At 43.0% G+C, this 14,199-nt stretch overlaps 1 protein-coding gene across 1 annotated transcript in view; it reads left to right on the top strand.

Moving 5' to 3' along the window:
• The window catches only part of LIFR (LIF receptor subunit alpha), a 103,584-nt gene extending 91,329 nt beyond the window's left edge, over positions 1-12,255 (top strand). The window contains exons 15-20 of the mRNA XM_028098115.2: positions 1,495-1,596; positions 2,178-2,345; positions 6,025-6,186; positions 7,307-7,400; positions 9,033-9,111; positions 9,703-12,255. Coding sequence (XP_027953916.1) covers positions 1,495-1,596; positions 2,178-2,345; positions 6,025-6,186; positions 7,307-7,400; positions 9,033-9,111; positions 9,703-10,326 — 1,229 coding nt within the window. The 3' untranslated portion in view covers positions 10,327-12,255. The remainder of the gene's footprint in view (positions 1-1,494; positions 1,597-2,177; positions 2,346-6,024; positions 6,187-7,306; positions 7,401-9,032; positions 9,112-9,702) is intronic.
• Positions 12,256-14,199: the final 1,944 nt, after the last annotated feature.

Consider the following 14,199-nt stretch of genomic DNA (forward strand, 5'->3'; position numbering starts at 1 on the left):
GCCAGCCTCGTCTACACCATACGAATTCTCGTCCCTCTTCCACCTCTCTCACCTGGGCTTTGAGACCTGCAGGATTAGAGGGAGAACCTCCCGTGTCACGGCAGATGAGCAGAGTCCCCACAGTGGTTGAGAAAGGCTCGGAGAAGTCAGGTGACTTGCCCAAGTTCACAGAACCAGCGTGTGACAGCACCAGGATTCAAATTCAAAACAGTTCAGAGCCTCAGGAGGCCAGGAATTGTCTCTTTTATTGACTGCTGCTGGGATAGCACGTGGCCACAGGAGACACTTCTCGTCCCTTTCTCAACCTAGTCATCTATTCATTCAACTGTCCTATTTATGACCTCAAAACACAGAAGTAATGCCATAACCCCCACTCGGACTCTTTTTCTTTTTAAGGCAGCAGAACCCTATAGAATATTGATCTATTTCATTGTGACACTAGGTACAGATTTACTAACCTACATGCAGATTAAAATAACCTCAGGCATGCCTGTCCCCAAAGAAAAAAGTTACACTGATTTTAGAGGTTTACCATCTCACTTTTGAGCTTGTAGAACCACTGGTGTTCCGTGGGAACGTAATCGAAGAACTGGTGCTCACCACACCAGAAGAGTTGCTTTCCACTAATTAAATGCAATCCCACATGCTGCCATTTCCCCCCCAGGCAGTATCTTCTTCCTGGACCACCACTGATGAGCTCCTCATTGCCTTTTAAGGCCCTATTCAGATGTCACTTCTTGGTGACCTTTCGTGATATTCTTAGGCTCATTTGGTCCCACGGTAAAGGTGCCCCAGCCTGTGATAGGTCCCTGTAGTCTAGAACATTGTGTCTTGGTTACCCCCATTCATCTGTCTCCCCAGTACTCTGCCAGCCTTTCCAGGCCATGGGCCACACTTGTGTCCACCTTTGTGTTCCCAACATTTCACACATTGCATGTGTCAAGGTATTTCAAAAGGGGCTTTTTGAACTGAAGTTAAGATGCTTCTCTTGCGTGTCTTGTGAAATTAACTCAAGGGCACTAAGTAGCAAAGCTGTATAGAGAAACAGACTTTATGGGCCAGCACACCTTGAAGCAGCAAGGTAGAGTGGAAAGGTTGATATCTGCTTTTTGGCTAGGGCAGGAAGGGCTTTCCAGAGGCTTGACATGGACCTGGGATTGGCTAGTAAACTGACCCTGGCCCAAATCTGGAAAGAAGTCTTCGTTGCTTGATTTAAAGAAACAAAATGAAAGCCTTGACTGCTGTTTTCTCCCTTCAAGGCTGCATCGTGTTATAATACTGTTCATTACAACAGAAGTGAATTTGTTTAATTTTTCTTTAGTCATTTTTCACTCTGAATATTTATCAATTTTTGAAAATATGGCTGTATTTTTTTATGATAAGAAAACAGCTAGCTTTGGAAATTTCAGAATAAGTGACTATAAGTTTGATATTTCTAAAATAGATGTTCGTAGTAATATGTACTTACGAAAGTTAATTGTGTTCCTCCTGTAGATCAGTTTCGACCAGGTGTAAGATACAGTTTTTTTCTGTATGGGTGCAGAAATCAAGGATATCAGTTATTACGTTCTGTAATTGGATATATAGAAGAACTGGGTAAGTTAAGTGGGTAAGTTTTCTTAGAGTCCAAGGTAACATGAGAAATTAGAAATCAACAGCAGTTGCAAGATTGAATTCTAAAAATAGATTGAATTGACATGTTTAGTTCAAGGAAGGAAAAGTAATTTGTATGATAAAATTACTCGTGATTACATAAACTTCATTTCTTTAATGTTTATATTTCACAATTTTACTGTTGCCATTGAGGAAATGAAATCCTAATTTTGATGTCAAAGAGACTTAATTTGCACTTCAACACGTTTAATAAAACCATTAACTTCAAGACTGTGTGCAGAGGGGAAACACGATTCTGTGTGAGTAGCTGCTTACAGATTTTGCCGAGGCTGCTTCCCCGGATGTGTATGTTGTGACACCCCCCCTGTGTGTCTCTGGTCATTAGCGTGTGAGCTTCACAGGAGCAGGGCTTGTAAGAGCATCTCTGAAAGTGTGACTTACTAGAGAATAAAGGTCTCATCCCAGACTCAGTTATTTTTGAGGCTAGGACTCTCATTAAATGTTGGTGTCTTACTCTGTACCCGTAAGCTCTCCTTTAGCTGTGGACGCTTTTCCCTTTACAGCTCCGATTGTTGCGCCAGATTTTACTGTTGAGGATACATCCGCAGATTCCATATTAGTAAAATGGGAAGATATTCCTGTGGAAGAGCTCAGAGGCTTTTTAAGAGGATATTTATTTTACTTTGAAAAAGGAGAGAGAGACACATCTAAAATAAGGGGTTTGGAATCAGGTAAGTCACTACAGCAAGAACAGTATTTTCTAGAAGTTCTCATTAACCCCTCTCCCACATACACACACACACACAAAAAGACAGAAAACAAAAACAAAAACAAAAAACAAGGAAAGAAAAGAAAGTGCTGCTGAGTAATGTAATACCGGTTTCTAAAACTGAAAAGTAGGTAAATGAAAATGTATGAATATGAGAATTTTAGGATTTTAGTATGTGATAAATGACATGTACCATCTTTCATTTAAATTATTTATTTTGCAGACTGATTATAAACCCCGTAGGACAGAGAGCGTCTCTTAGCAATCTTGTATGATGCATAAAATAGCATCTTACATAGGTTATTTAAAAAAAAAAAAAAGTCTTTCTAAAAAATTCTAATAATGGAGGGGAAAAGCTCAGGAACCCAAAGAAGGGCTCCGGAGCCTTGCTATTATCTGACAAAGAGCCATCCACACAGTTAGCCGTGGACTTGATGAGCTGGCAAGCTTAACTGACTTAACTGGGGACATGTGCATCTATTAGATCTTTAAAGGTACAGTCAGTCCTTGACAGTTGGTAAGCGTATGTCCAAAAGACCATAGAGAATTTTCAGATTTACAAATACAGTAGTGTTTATGCAGACTTCTGGCTTTTCCCTAAATTATATTTCTGTTGGGAGTCAGATGTTTCCTATACGTAGCCACATAACACAAGCATATCTTTTCAGTTTGAGAGCTCTCATTTCCCTTAATGACCTCACCTCAGAAAAAAACCATTTTAATTATTTAATGCCTGTCCGACAAGCTGAGACCACAATGCTGCACGCAGTTGCTGACAGCTAAGGCACTTCCCTGCGCAGTGGCATTAGATGTGCCCCTCCCCCAGACCACTAAGGTCTGCATTACCTGAACCTTCACAGTTGCCTGTGAATGAGAAAAATCCTACATACAAAGTTTTACAAATATCCAGAGTCTAGTGAAATTTTTCTCCAGATGTTCAGAAGTTTTATACTTGTACCAGTTAAAATTCTAGTATTTTAGACATGATGGATTGGTCACTAAAGTTAAAGAGGAAAAAAAAGCATAAAGCCACAAAAACAAAGAGAATCAGACAGGAGTACACCACATTTGGACATTTTGGGGGTGATGGAGTGGGACAGATGACCTGGAGGATGGTGAAATCCAGGTGGACATTCAGGCTTCAGCGAGAAATAATTTGACTCGCCCTGTGGGCCAGGATTGGAGGCAGGTGGTTAGGATTGATATGGGCTGAACAGTGAGGGCTGACTGAAAGTCTGTAAGGAGCAGTGAGAACCCCCAAGTCATACACCAGCTTCATACAGCTAACCTGAGTGCTCGCTCCCCTGCCTGAAGACAAACTGAACCAGAGAGCCTCCAAAGAGGGAGACACCCTAGTGAGCAGTGTGACCTTCCCTGCCCCTCCTTCCTCTCATGGAAGCTAATAGGACATCTTCAGCTAGGCCTATTTCCCCAGATGAGGTTAGAGGATCTTTCTTTGGAAAAAAGAAAACGGTTCCTGAGGAAAGACACCAAAGGTGCTGATATTGGGGCGCTGTCCCAGTGAAAGGCCAGAAATTGACCTGGTCATTCCCCACCAGTGGTAAGTGAAACCCACCAACCGGTAAGCTCCACCCGTTCACAGTGACCTTCCAGTGGCTCACTCTTAACTGTGACTAGCAGCCAGGGATAACCACATGGTTGAGAAAGATTCTAACATGGGGACAGAAACCAGAAGAAATTAGAGAAAACAGATTCAGCGTAAGGAAACAAATTTAAAACAACATAACTGTCCTCACATAGTTGCGATTCCCTGTATTTATTGAAAGGACCTGATGTTATAAAAAAGAACAGTCAGAAGATAGGTAAGAACTCATCAAAATTAAAAATAGAATCAAAGAAAATTTTAAAGAATTAAATAGAAGATAGAGAAATTAAATGGGAGATAGAGAAATTCTTCCCCAAATTAGACAAATGCTGAGGAGAAAACTTGGAGTGGAAAGATGAGGAAGTTGGAGTACATGGAGACCTGTGTTGTCATGGGGTTCTGTCGGGGCGGGGGGTTGGGGGAGAATAGAAGGAAATTAACCAGAGAAAGAGTGTAAGAATGTAATTAACCAGAGAAAGAGTGTAAGAATATTTCCCAGAACTTAAAGACCAGGATACACAAGAGTAAAAACACCCAGTAAGTACACAGTAAGATAAATAGAAAAACAGTCTACACCAAGGTAGGTTGTCATGAATTTCCTGAGCACCTGATACATAAAGAATAAGTCCTAGAAACAGAGAAAAGTCGCTCAAGTGCGAGGCCTCAGGAATGGAAGGGGCCTCGGACTTCTCAGCAGCCGAGCAGATGCCGGAAGATAGCATGGCCATGTCTTCAAGATACTGAGTGAAAATTCTTTTCAGCCTAGCAGTCTGTATTCTGTCAGTGGCAGCCAGTGTGAGAGCAGAATGAAGGCATTTTCAGACCCGTCGAGCTGCAGATACTTCCTTCCCCGTGTCCCCTTCTCAGGCGCTGGTTCTAGAACAGTGGGTCAGCCTGAGGAAGCAGGCGGGACAGGGACGTTGGGAGGGCAGGAGCTGGGAAGGCCTGGGTCTGGAGCGGATACCCTGGGGACGGGGCCCTGGGGGGGTGTGGGCAAGGGTTGGGCAGCCAGTCACGGCACTGGGATTTTCTTGCGTTGGGCCATGTGGAAAATTGCATTGAATATTCACAGGAGGATGTGGGAGGAATTAGAGATTGGTACATTAAGCAAATGAGGAAAAAACATAATTAAAACAACAGAAAAATAAGGGAAACATGAGCAGACCAAGCAATTTGTCTAGCAGGAATCCACACTTACATGATCACAGTAATGTAAACACTGCATTTCCCAAACATTGTGGTGTGTCTGTGAATGATGTGGGAGAGGGAGGCGGGGTGCTGAGAACACCGAAGCTGCACCTTCTTTGTAGGACATGCAATACGTAATGTCTAAAAGTTTTAAATCAAGGCACTGCCAGTGTGAGTTTATCTCAAAACACGGAAGTTAAATACCCAAAGAAACAGGTGATGGGGTTTGGTGGGGAAGTTACAAGCAGGGAGCTGCTACTTTGTGGTGTTAGCCATTTAGCATTTAGTGCTGTCAGTTTTTCAAACTACTGTCTTCCATTATTTTGATTAAAACTTTAAAACAGTAGTTTAATTCTTCATACTTCTTTTGAAATGATTCAAAGGCTTCCTGGCTAGCGGCTCATTTGAGAACTCCGGTGCGCTTTTCTCCCTCGGGTCTCTCACTCCACTCGGGCAGGATGGGCCCCAGGCCTTAACCCCGCCTCAGCGGGTGGTGGTGCACTTTCATGCCCCGAGGAAGAGAAGGGACTTTGATTATCTGCCATATGCCAGGATTATTCTAGAGAATGTATGAAAACTTCACACAGCCTCAGGGAGGGAAGTTGTGATGGTCTGTGTCATGGGTTAGAGAAACTCAAGTTCCGAGTAATTTCCATACTAGGTCCAGACCACACGGCTACTAACTGGCAGAGGTAGAACTTGGACGTGGGTCTGGCTGACTCACAGGCCCTGGCCATGAGGGTAGCCAGCAGCCACTCATTTGAAAGGGATGTGGTGGAAGAGATATGAATAGGGGTTTAAAAAATGGTGTAGAGATGAGTAATAATAATCTTCCCTTTAAAAATAGGTCGGTCCGACATAAAGGTTAAGAATATTACTGACCTGTCCCAGAAGACACTGAGAATTGCTGATCTTCAGGGTAAAACAAGCTACCATCTGGTCTTGCGAGCCTATACAGATGGTGGCATGGGCCCAGAGAAGAGCATGTTTGTGGTGACGAAGGAAAATTGTAAGTTAATTATTGCCGTTGAGGTGCTTTCCGTACTTAAATGTATAAGGTTTTAGCAAGTTTTGCTTATGTAGGAACCCCCTTTTTAAAAATTTCATGTGTTGTTGCATGTTTATAGCAGGTAGCCAGCAGTGTTAAAATAGGCCACGGGATGAGTTCGTGTTTATTCTTGTCAGTTATTTGAAGCTGTTTCCTAAGAGTACTTGAGAAATTAATGCATGAAGGATACATCTTAAGTCCGGAGTTCTAAATTCATGTTGAATCTATATAAAGCTGACCCACTTTAACATTTTTTAAATAAGATTTTATAGAGAGTGTGTGTGTGTGCAAGCAGGGGGAGGGGCAGCAGGAGAGAAAGAATCTCAAGCAGACTCCCCACTGAGCTGGGAGCCCGATGAAGGGCTCCATCTCACAACCCCAAAATCATGACCTGAGCCGAAATCAAGAGTCGGACCCTTACCCGACTGAGCCACCCAGGTGCCCCCCACTTTAACATTTTCTTGCCCTATTCTAAATGTGATTTTTAACATATCCAGGGAGGAGTGGAAGAAATAGCCTTTAAAAAACGATAAACCCCAGCATTCACAACTTTGAGACGGAGAGTAGGGAAGATGGGCTTGACTGTCTGCAGTGAAGAGCTTGAGTTGGATCACGCCATATTCTCTAGCCCCGAGTTGGACTTCACACACACACTTAAATAAAGCACCATGAGGATATGGTTCTCAGCCGGGGGCCATTATGCCTTGTAGGGGACACTTGGCAATGTCTGGTGACAGTTTTGGATCTCAGAACTGTGAGGTGCTACTGGGACCTAGTGGGTGGAAGCCCAGGGTTGCGGCTGAACTCCCTACGGTGCACACGGTAGCCCCACACACAGGGAAGAAGAACCCGGCCTCACGTGTCAGTAGCGCTCAGCCCTGTTCTGAAGAATTTAAGTACTAGTGTAAAAATTACTAAAATGCTTGGAGTTCATATTTTAATAGTTTTTCAGTATCCCTGGAGCAGGTAGGATTTTTTTTTCTTTAAATAATCTATCAATTTAAGTATCTTCTAATACGAATTTATTCTGTATGTCCTGCTTAAAATGGTGATTTGAATATATCCAATATTCTCTTTTCAGCTGTGGGATTGATTATTGCCATTCTCATACCAGTGGCAGTGGCTGTCGTCGTGGGAGTGGTGACGAGTATCCTTTGCTACCGGAAACGAGAATGGTAATGGTACCTGCATTTCCTCTTGCTGTTGTGTTCTCAAGAGCGTGATTATTCAGTTCATGAGTTAAGAAGGAAGTACTTGGTTGAAACTAGTCGGTAAAAAATGTTGGCTTAGTCTGAATTAATACTGGATTTAATACTAAGCAAGAATTATTGAAAGGTTTTTAAAGTAATAAAGTAAAAGGTGAACTTTCTCCTGTGTTTACTCATGATTTAAAGTATAGCAGATGTACTAAAAATACTTAACAGGCATAAATATGGCAATAGCTATGTACAAGGTTACTGATTAGGATCACACTCGTCCTAGTGATCTATTTAGAAAAGATTGTCATTTACTCATTTAGCAAATATGAATGACTCCTCCCACGTGAAGAATAATACAGTGGGTGAACTAAATAAGCGTGATCCTTACAGACATTGAGCATAGTGGGGAAATGTGGACATTAAACCCGTAATCATCCAGTAAACACATGCTTACAAAGTATGTGTGTACCAGGAAGGTCACTGGGCACCATGAGGGGAATAAGAGGGGGAACCATGTCGCTGGAGGTGGCCAACCACATCTTCCCTATGGGAGTTCCATTTACCACAGGGTAAGGAGAGGAGAAAGGGTATTCCAGGGAGAGAGAATCGCTCCTGTGAGGGCCCAGAAATTGGAAAGAGCTTGGTCATCAGGAGACAGTGAGAAGGACTGTGTGTCTGAGTGAAGCTAGAGAGGCAGGCGGTGAGGTGAGGGGAGGGGAGGAGGTGAGCCAGGACCCAGTGGGAGAGAATACCTCAGGGTCTGCTGGCAGGAGCCATCCTGGGCTGGGCTTGGGGCAGATGGCTGTGTTCACGTATAGACGGCCCTCACTGGCATTGAAAGTGCCATCCTTTGTGATAAAGAAGAGAATGTATTCTAGTAATCCTGGCTTATAAGTTAACGTAGTAATAGTTTAGAACCATAGAATACCCTGTTTTGGTGACCATAGTCTCATTACGAAAAATCACATTTTAAAAAAATGATCTTAATACAAAAGATAAAATGAGAGAGTTTAGAAGCTAGAGCATTTCAGACTTAGATTAACAAAGTTGTTTTTTTTTTTCCTGCAGGAATTTCAAATATTAAACTTCTTTTTAACAGCTGTACATGTGCTATGGCACTGAGCAAATCTCCTTTTTGTTTGCATTTCATTTTTGCTCATGATTAGTAGCCTTTTCCCCTCAGAGTCCAGACCCTGTTAGGAGCAGCAGAGAACTGCTGCTGGTCCAGTACTGCCCCTGAAGTACTAGACCGTGCATGACCCCACCACACTCTGGACATTCGATTAGACGAGCGGTGACCCTGTTGTACTTTTGACCTGAGAGCACAATCACCATTTGAATCCTTTGCCTCCATTTTCATAAGATCCATAAGATATTGTGGTTCTAGAAATAGAAGTACTGCTTGTAGTTTTCAGATAGGAGCCTCTCGGTGCATTGTACAGAGAGCTTAGTGACTGATCACACTGAAAATGGTCTTGCATTGTTGTCTCAGATGTTCACTGAAGCGTCACATGAAATTTCAAAATAAGCCCAATGATTTACTAACTTATTTGTTGTCTGATTGAGAATCATGATTATTAAATGTACTTAATCATCTCTTATTTAAAGGATTAAAGAAACCTTCTACCCTGATATTCCAAATCCAGAAAATTGTAAAGCTCTACAGTTTCAAAAGAGTGTCTGTGAGGTAATCCTTTCTTTTCTTATGTTTATCTTTTAGTACTGGCTTCCTTTTTTTAGTCTTGTGGGAGAAGTTTTTAACGTGCAAATATCACCCGGCAGACAATGTATTGAGCAAAGAGCCGTCTTTAACATCTGCTGAACTTCTGCACTGATGAATGTTAACGTGTTTTTACCATTGCTCATTTTTTCCACAGCTGTTAATAGCAGGGAACATATTGATATGTAAAAAAGTAACTTTGGGGGCGCCTGGGTGGCTCCGTCGTTGAGCATCTGCCTTCCGCTCAGGTCATGATCTCGGGGTCCTGGGATGGAGCCCCGCGTCTGGCTCCCTACTCAGCGGGAAGCCTGCTTCTCCCTCTCCCACTCCCCCTGCTTGTGTTCCCTCTCTCGCTCTCGCTCTCTCTCAAATAAAATTAAATTTAAAAATTTAAAAAAAAGTTAACTTTGTTCTAGTATGCACTACAGAATAGTAGAGACTCATTTTTGTTAAGTAGCTGTGAGAAAAATATTTGAGATAATGCCCCTTTTTGTAGGAAGGGCATTTGCAGCAGCTTTTAGCACTCTTCTTAATCATTGATTTATAATTTATTTCTAGGGAAACAGTCCTCTCAAAACATTGGAAATGAATCCTTGTACCCCAAATAATGTTGAGGTTCTGGAAACTCGATCAACAGTTCCAAAAATAGAAGACACAGAAATAATGTCTCCGGTAGCTGAGCGGCCAGAAGAAAGCTCTGATGCAGAACCCGAGAACCACGTGGTTGTGTCCTACTGCCCCCCTGTCATTGAGGAGGAAACGCCGACCCCGGGTGCCGATGAAGCCGGAGGGACCTCTCAGGTCGTTTACATCGATATCCAGTCTATGTACCAGCCCCAAGCGAAGCCAGAGGGAGACCAAGACAACGACCCTGTCGGGGGGGCCGGCTATAAGCCACAAATGCACCTCCCCGTCCCTGCTGCTGTGGGAGACCTCGCGGCGGAGGACGACTTAGACACAACTGCAGGCTACAGACCCCAGGCCAATGTAAATACTTGGAGCTTAGTATCTCCAGACTCTCCCAGGTCCACAGACAGCAACAGTGAAACTGTCTCTTTTGGAAGTCCCTGCTCCATTAACTCCCGACAGTTTTTGATTCCTCCTAAAGATGAAGACTCTCCAAAATCGAATGGGGGAGGGTGGTCCTTTACAAACTTTTTTCAGAACAAACCCAACGACTAACAGAGTCACCGTGTCACTTCAGTCTGCCATCTCAGCAAGCTCTCCATTCTGGCGCTCCCAGGCCAGCACTGCGCATCTTGGAGGGATCCTGTGAAGTACTGTTAGCGAGGGGGACCTCACTGCGCGCAAGGCACACCAAGTGTTCATGTGCACCTAGTGTAGTCTCACAGCCAAAGTAGAGTAACCCAGACATTCAGTCCATGCAGCTCAAGTCTTGGAGCAATCCGTGACTGGAGCCAAAGAATTCTCACGTGCTCTACCTTCAGGAAGCCCTTCGTGGCTAATCCTGTCTGGTCCACACATGCAAAACAAGTCCCCCAGCCGCGTGTTCTGTTCTGCTAGTGGTTTTCTCATATGGATGCTTTATGGAATCGCAAGCTGATTTACAGGCATGGGAGAAAAATGTCAGAGTAACAGATGATGGTTATTTGCCTGATCCTTGCTCCATTCTAGATGAAAACCAAGCACAGATTTCAGAACTTTCAACATTAGTCTCCTCTATCCACAGCACTTACAAAAAATTAATATAATTTCTAATGTAGTGACAGCTATTTAGTGTTTTGTTTGATAAAGTATGCTGATTTCCATGCCTACTGTATAATGGTTATCAAACAGTTTTCTCAGGGGTACAAACTTTGAAAATGAGCGTGACACTGACCAGCCCAAATTAGAATCATGTTGTCTTGCTTTGGGAGGTTTTGCAGACCATTCCCTTACTCTGTAGCTTGCATGCGAACTTCCCTTATTGCAGTTGGTTGCCCTAATATTTAAGACCGAAATTTCAAAGACTGGAGATCTGAGGGGGTTGTTTTGTTTTGTTTTGTTTTGTTTTTTGTGACACAGTGTCAGTTTTATAAATATAGGAGCCAATCCAATATTACCAATAAACCTAGAATTGCAGTGATTTGACTATTTGAGGTGACTCCTACACAGACGCTCGCTGCATTAACTCTTTGTACGGTTCGGACCGGCTTCAGCGCCTCCCGAGAACGCCGTGTCACGGAGTTCCAATCACCCGGGCAGTGGTGACCTTTGACTCCTCGTAGCAAAGGTTCCTCCTGATCAGGCATTTTGGCAATTTCTCCTTGTGAAATGATCATCAGTCTAGACTATTTGATCCAGTCCTCAAATGTTTAAATCTAAAACTGAAAAGATCATGCTTCCTACAGGAACAGTTCCTCAAGGGCTATTGCATGCGAGCTGTGGCAGGGTCCGTTGGAATGGGTGGGCGTGCCCGTGTTAAAGGTGCGGTGGTTGCTGTGTGAGCCGTCCCTGACTGCGTGTCTTCACAGCCTCCCCGCCTGCCCTTGCTTTTCGTAAGTGATGTCTAGGATGAATGTGGGTTTTGGAAAAGCAGAATAAACTAAAAAGTGTACCTTACATCTCCCCCACCCGCAGGTTGTCTATGTATTTTGTCTTTTGAGAGTTAAGGCAAAGCACCAGAAAAATTGGAAATATCTGAATACATCAGGATGTGCCTATTTTTCTTTTCTTTATTTAATCATCTGAGGTTCTGTGATAATGGATTGGTTATCCTTTTTTTCTAGGTCCTCATGTTTATTTATAAAAACCATGTCATGGAAAAAAGCCACAAGGTGACAAGGGGCAAACCTCTTTGGGTACTCACTGAATCCTGATGGTAATTGCTAGAATTCAACTAAATTCTTGAGCTTCATGATATATGGACGCGTGGAATGAAACAGAACTAGTTATGTACACAATTAGTATATGTTAAAACCATGGAATAGCTCCTAGAGATTTTCAACAATGAAAAATGTCTCAAACCAGAGCCATCCCTGACAGTTTGCTGCTTTTATTTATCCTCTTGGGCTCCTCTCCTCAGCTTGCACCCCAGACACTCAGACCTGGGGCTGCCTGCATTCCCTGCTGAAGCTTGTCATTTCCATCCCCCCCTCTTGCCCCCAGCTCCTGCCTTGTTCACCATTGAAACCAATGGATCCTGGACTTCATCTCTTTAGATAAGTGTTGGCCAAGGTAAAAGTTTATTGGTCTGAGCTACACTAAACTGAGAATGGGGGAAAGGCCAGAAGCAATTGTTGGATCTCTGTCATCAGCATATATGCATTGCAGCTGTGGCCATCTGGATCCGGTGCCCTTTCTAACCTATATAATGACTCATTTGTTTGGCTTACGGTGAATATCACTGGGCTCTTGAGTCCTTTCACCCTCTCCAAGACTTCAGTGCTTTTCCTGCATGAGAAAGGGTCAGAGTGCTGCTCACCTCTCACCTTCCCCTGGAGTTCCATACACAGCGATCGCTAGGTGAATGGGAAGTGGAGCAACACTGTTAGACTGGGCAAGCTCTTTGTAATGTGCTATATGCCTACAAGTATGTGGTTTAGGGCTGAGGCCAAAGCAGGTTGCTTGTCTTTCCCCACTGAGTTGAAGACAGACAGACCCTCTGTGCAAATCCAAAGTCATTACCTCCCGCCCCCCCTCCTCGCCCCTGCTGCCCTACCTGGTCATGTGGGGGCAGCCTCAACACAGGGAGAGCAGACACCTCCCTTTGTCACATATCAGGTTGTTTGTGGCACCTGGTAAATAGGCACTCTTTGTCAATGTCAGGACCATGCTCAAGTGTGAAAAGCAGTCTTGTAGTTGGTCACGCTGTGTCCAGTCATTTTAGCCCCTCTCCCTGGGGGATGGGACACTAAAGGCTAGTTGGGAGGGGGAGGCTAGATGTGTTCCCTTCAGCCCTTCCCAACTGGCAAAATAATTGGGAGATCCCTCTTTCCTCAACTAAAGCCTAGTCATTGGTTAGAAAACTCTTTTAAGTATCTGAACTCATTTATGCCCCACAATGTCTGTTTAATAATAGTCCGTATTAGGACACATTTTCCTATCTTGCATAAGCCAGTTCACTTACAAACCAATTTCAGATCAAGCTTCCCTTGTGAGGAATGGAGATTCTGGTGGTCATTATGACTGCATTTCTCTTGTGAGTGGCCCTCTTAGATAAACAGTATTTAGTATAAAAATATTCTTAGAAGACTTAGCTAGAATTTTGACATTTAGGTAGAGCTTGTACATTATGTACTGCATGGATTAGTACCCGTGTACAGTTGAAGTCATCAACGTGTTGAACTGTAGAAGCCTGGCTTTGAGATTGTGGCCCCGGGTATCAGGATAGTTGTGTGTTTATGTGCTTAGGTGATAGAGGTGCTGTGTTCTTACAGCTTAGACTCAAGCAGCCATTCATGGAAAAGGTTAAGGGTGAAAGGATCAGCCTCGCTTTCCATACCAGCATTACTTTCACGGCTCATGGATCTGAAGGACTGCATTTAGAACATCTAGTACTATTGCACTCAGAAACTGTGGTAAAAGTCACATTATTAAAACTTCAGGCAACTTGTATTCTTGTTGGAAATCATTAGTCCTGTAATTTCTTAATTGTCTTCATATGGTTTGTGTATAAAGAACTTGGCAGTCCTTTCTGCGTTTGAATAATTAGATGTAGGTTAGTGAAGGAGACTAGGGAATATTTTCTTCCAAAAGGAATTTGAAATCAGGTTTATAGTATTTTGAAATTAAAGTACTCCCTAACATATCAAAATGTGGAAAATGTTATCTCAAATTTTTTGACAGCTCAGGCACATAATCTGATGAGACTTTTTTTTTCTATTTATTCTAAAGTAATTTTTACTGTTTCTGTGTTGAACCATTTAAAATTTGCATCTTTTATAAAATGCCCTTTTATCTTGAAAGTCTAAACTTAGGCATCCCAAAAGTCAAATGTGAGATCATTAGCTAATTCCAGAGAAGACTAGGTACATGGTGGGAATTCAACGAGTGATTGTTTATTGACAGTCCCATTCCAGAATGTGCAGTTTTCACGAAGGGTGGTTTATACCA

The sequence above is a fragment of the Eumetopias jubatus genome, unplaced genomic scaffold (assembly GCF_037043125.1).
Source record: "Eumetopias jubatus isolate StellerSeaLion01/CBP00866 unplaced genomic scaffold, mEumJub1_p1.0 scaffold_5, whole genome shotgun sequence".
Taxonomy (NCBI): domain Eukaryota; kingdom Metazoa; phylum Chordata; class Mammalia; order Carnivora; family Otariidae; genus Eumetopias; species Eumetopias jubatus.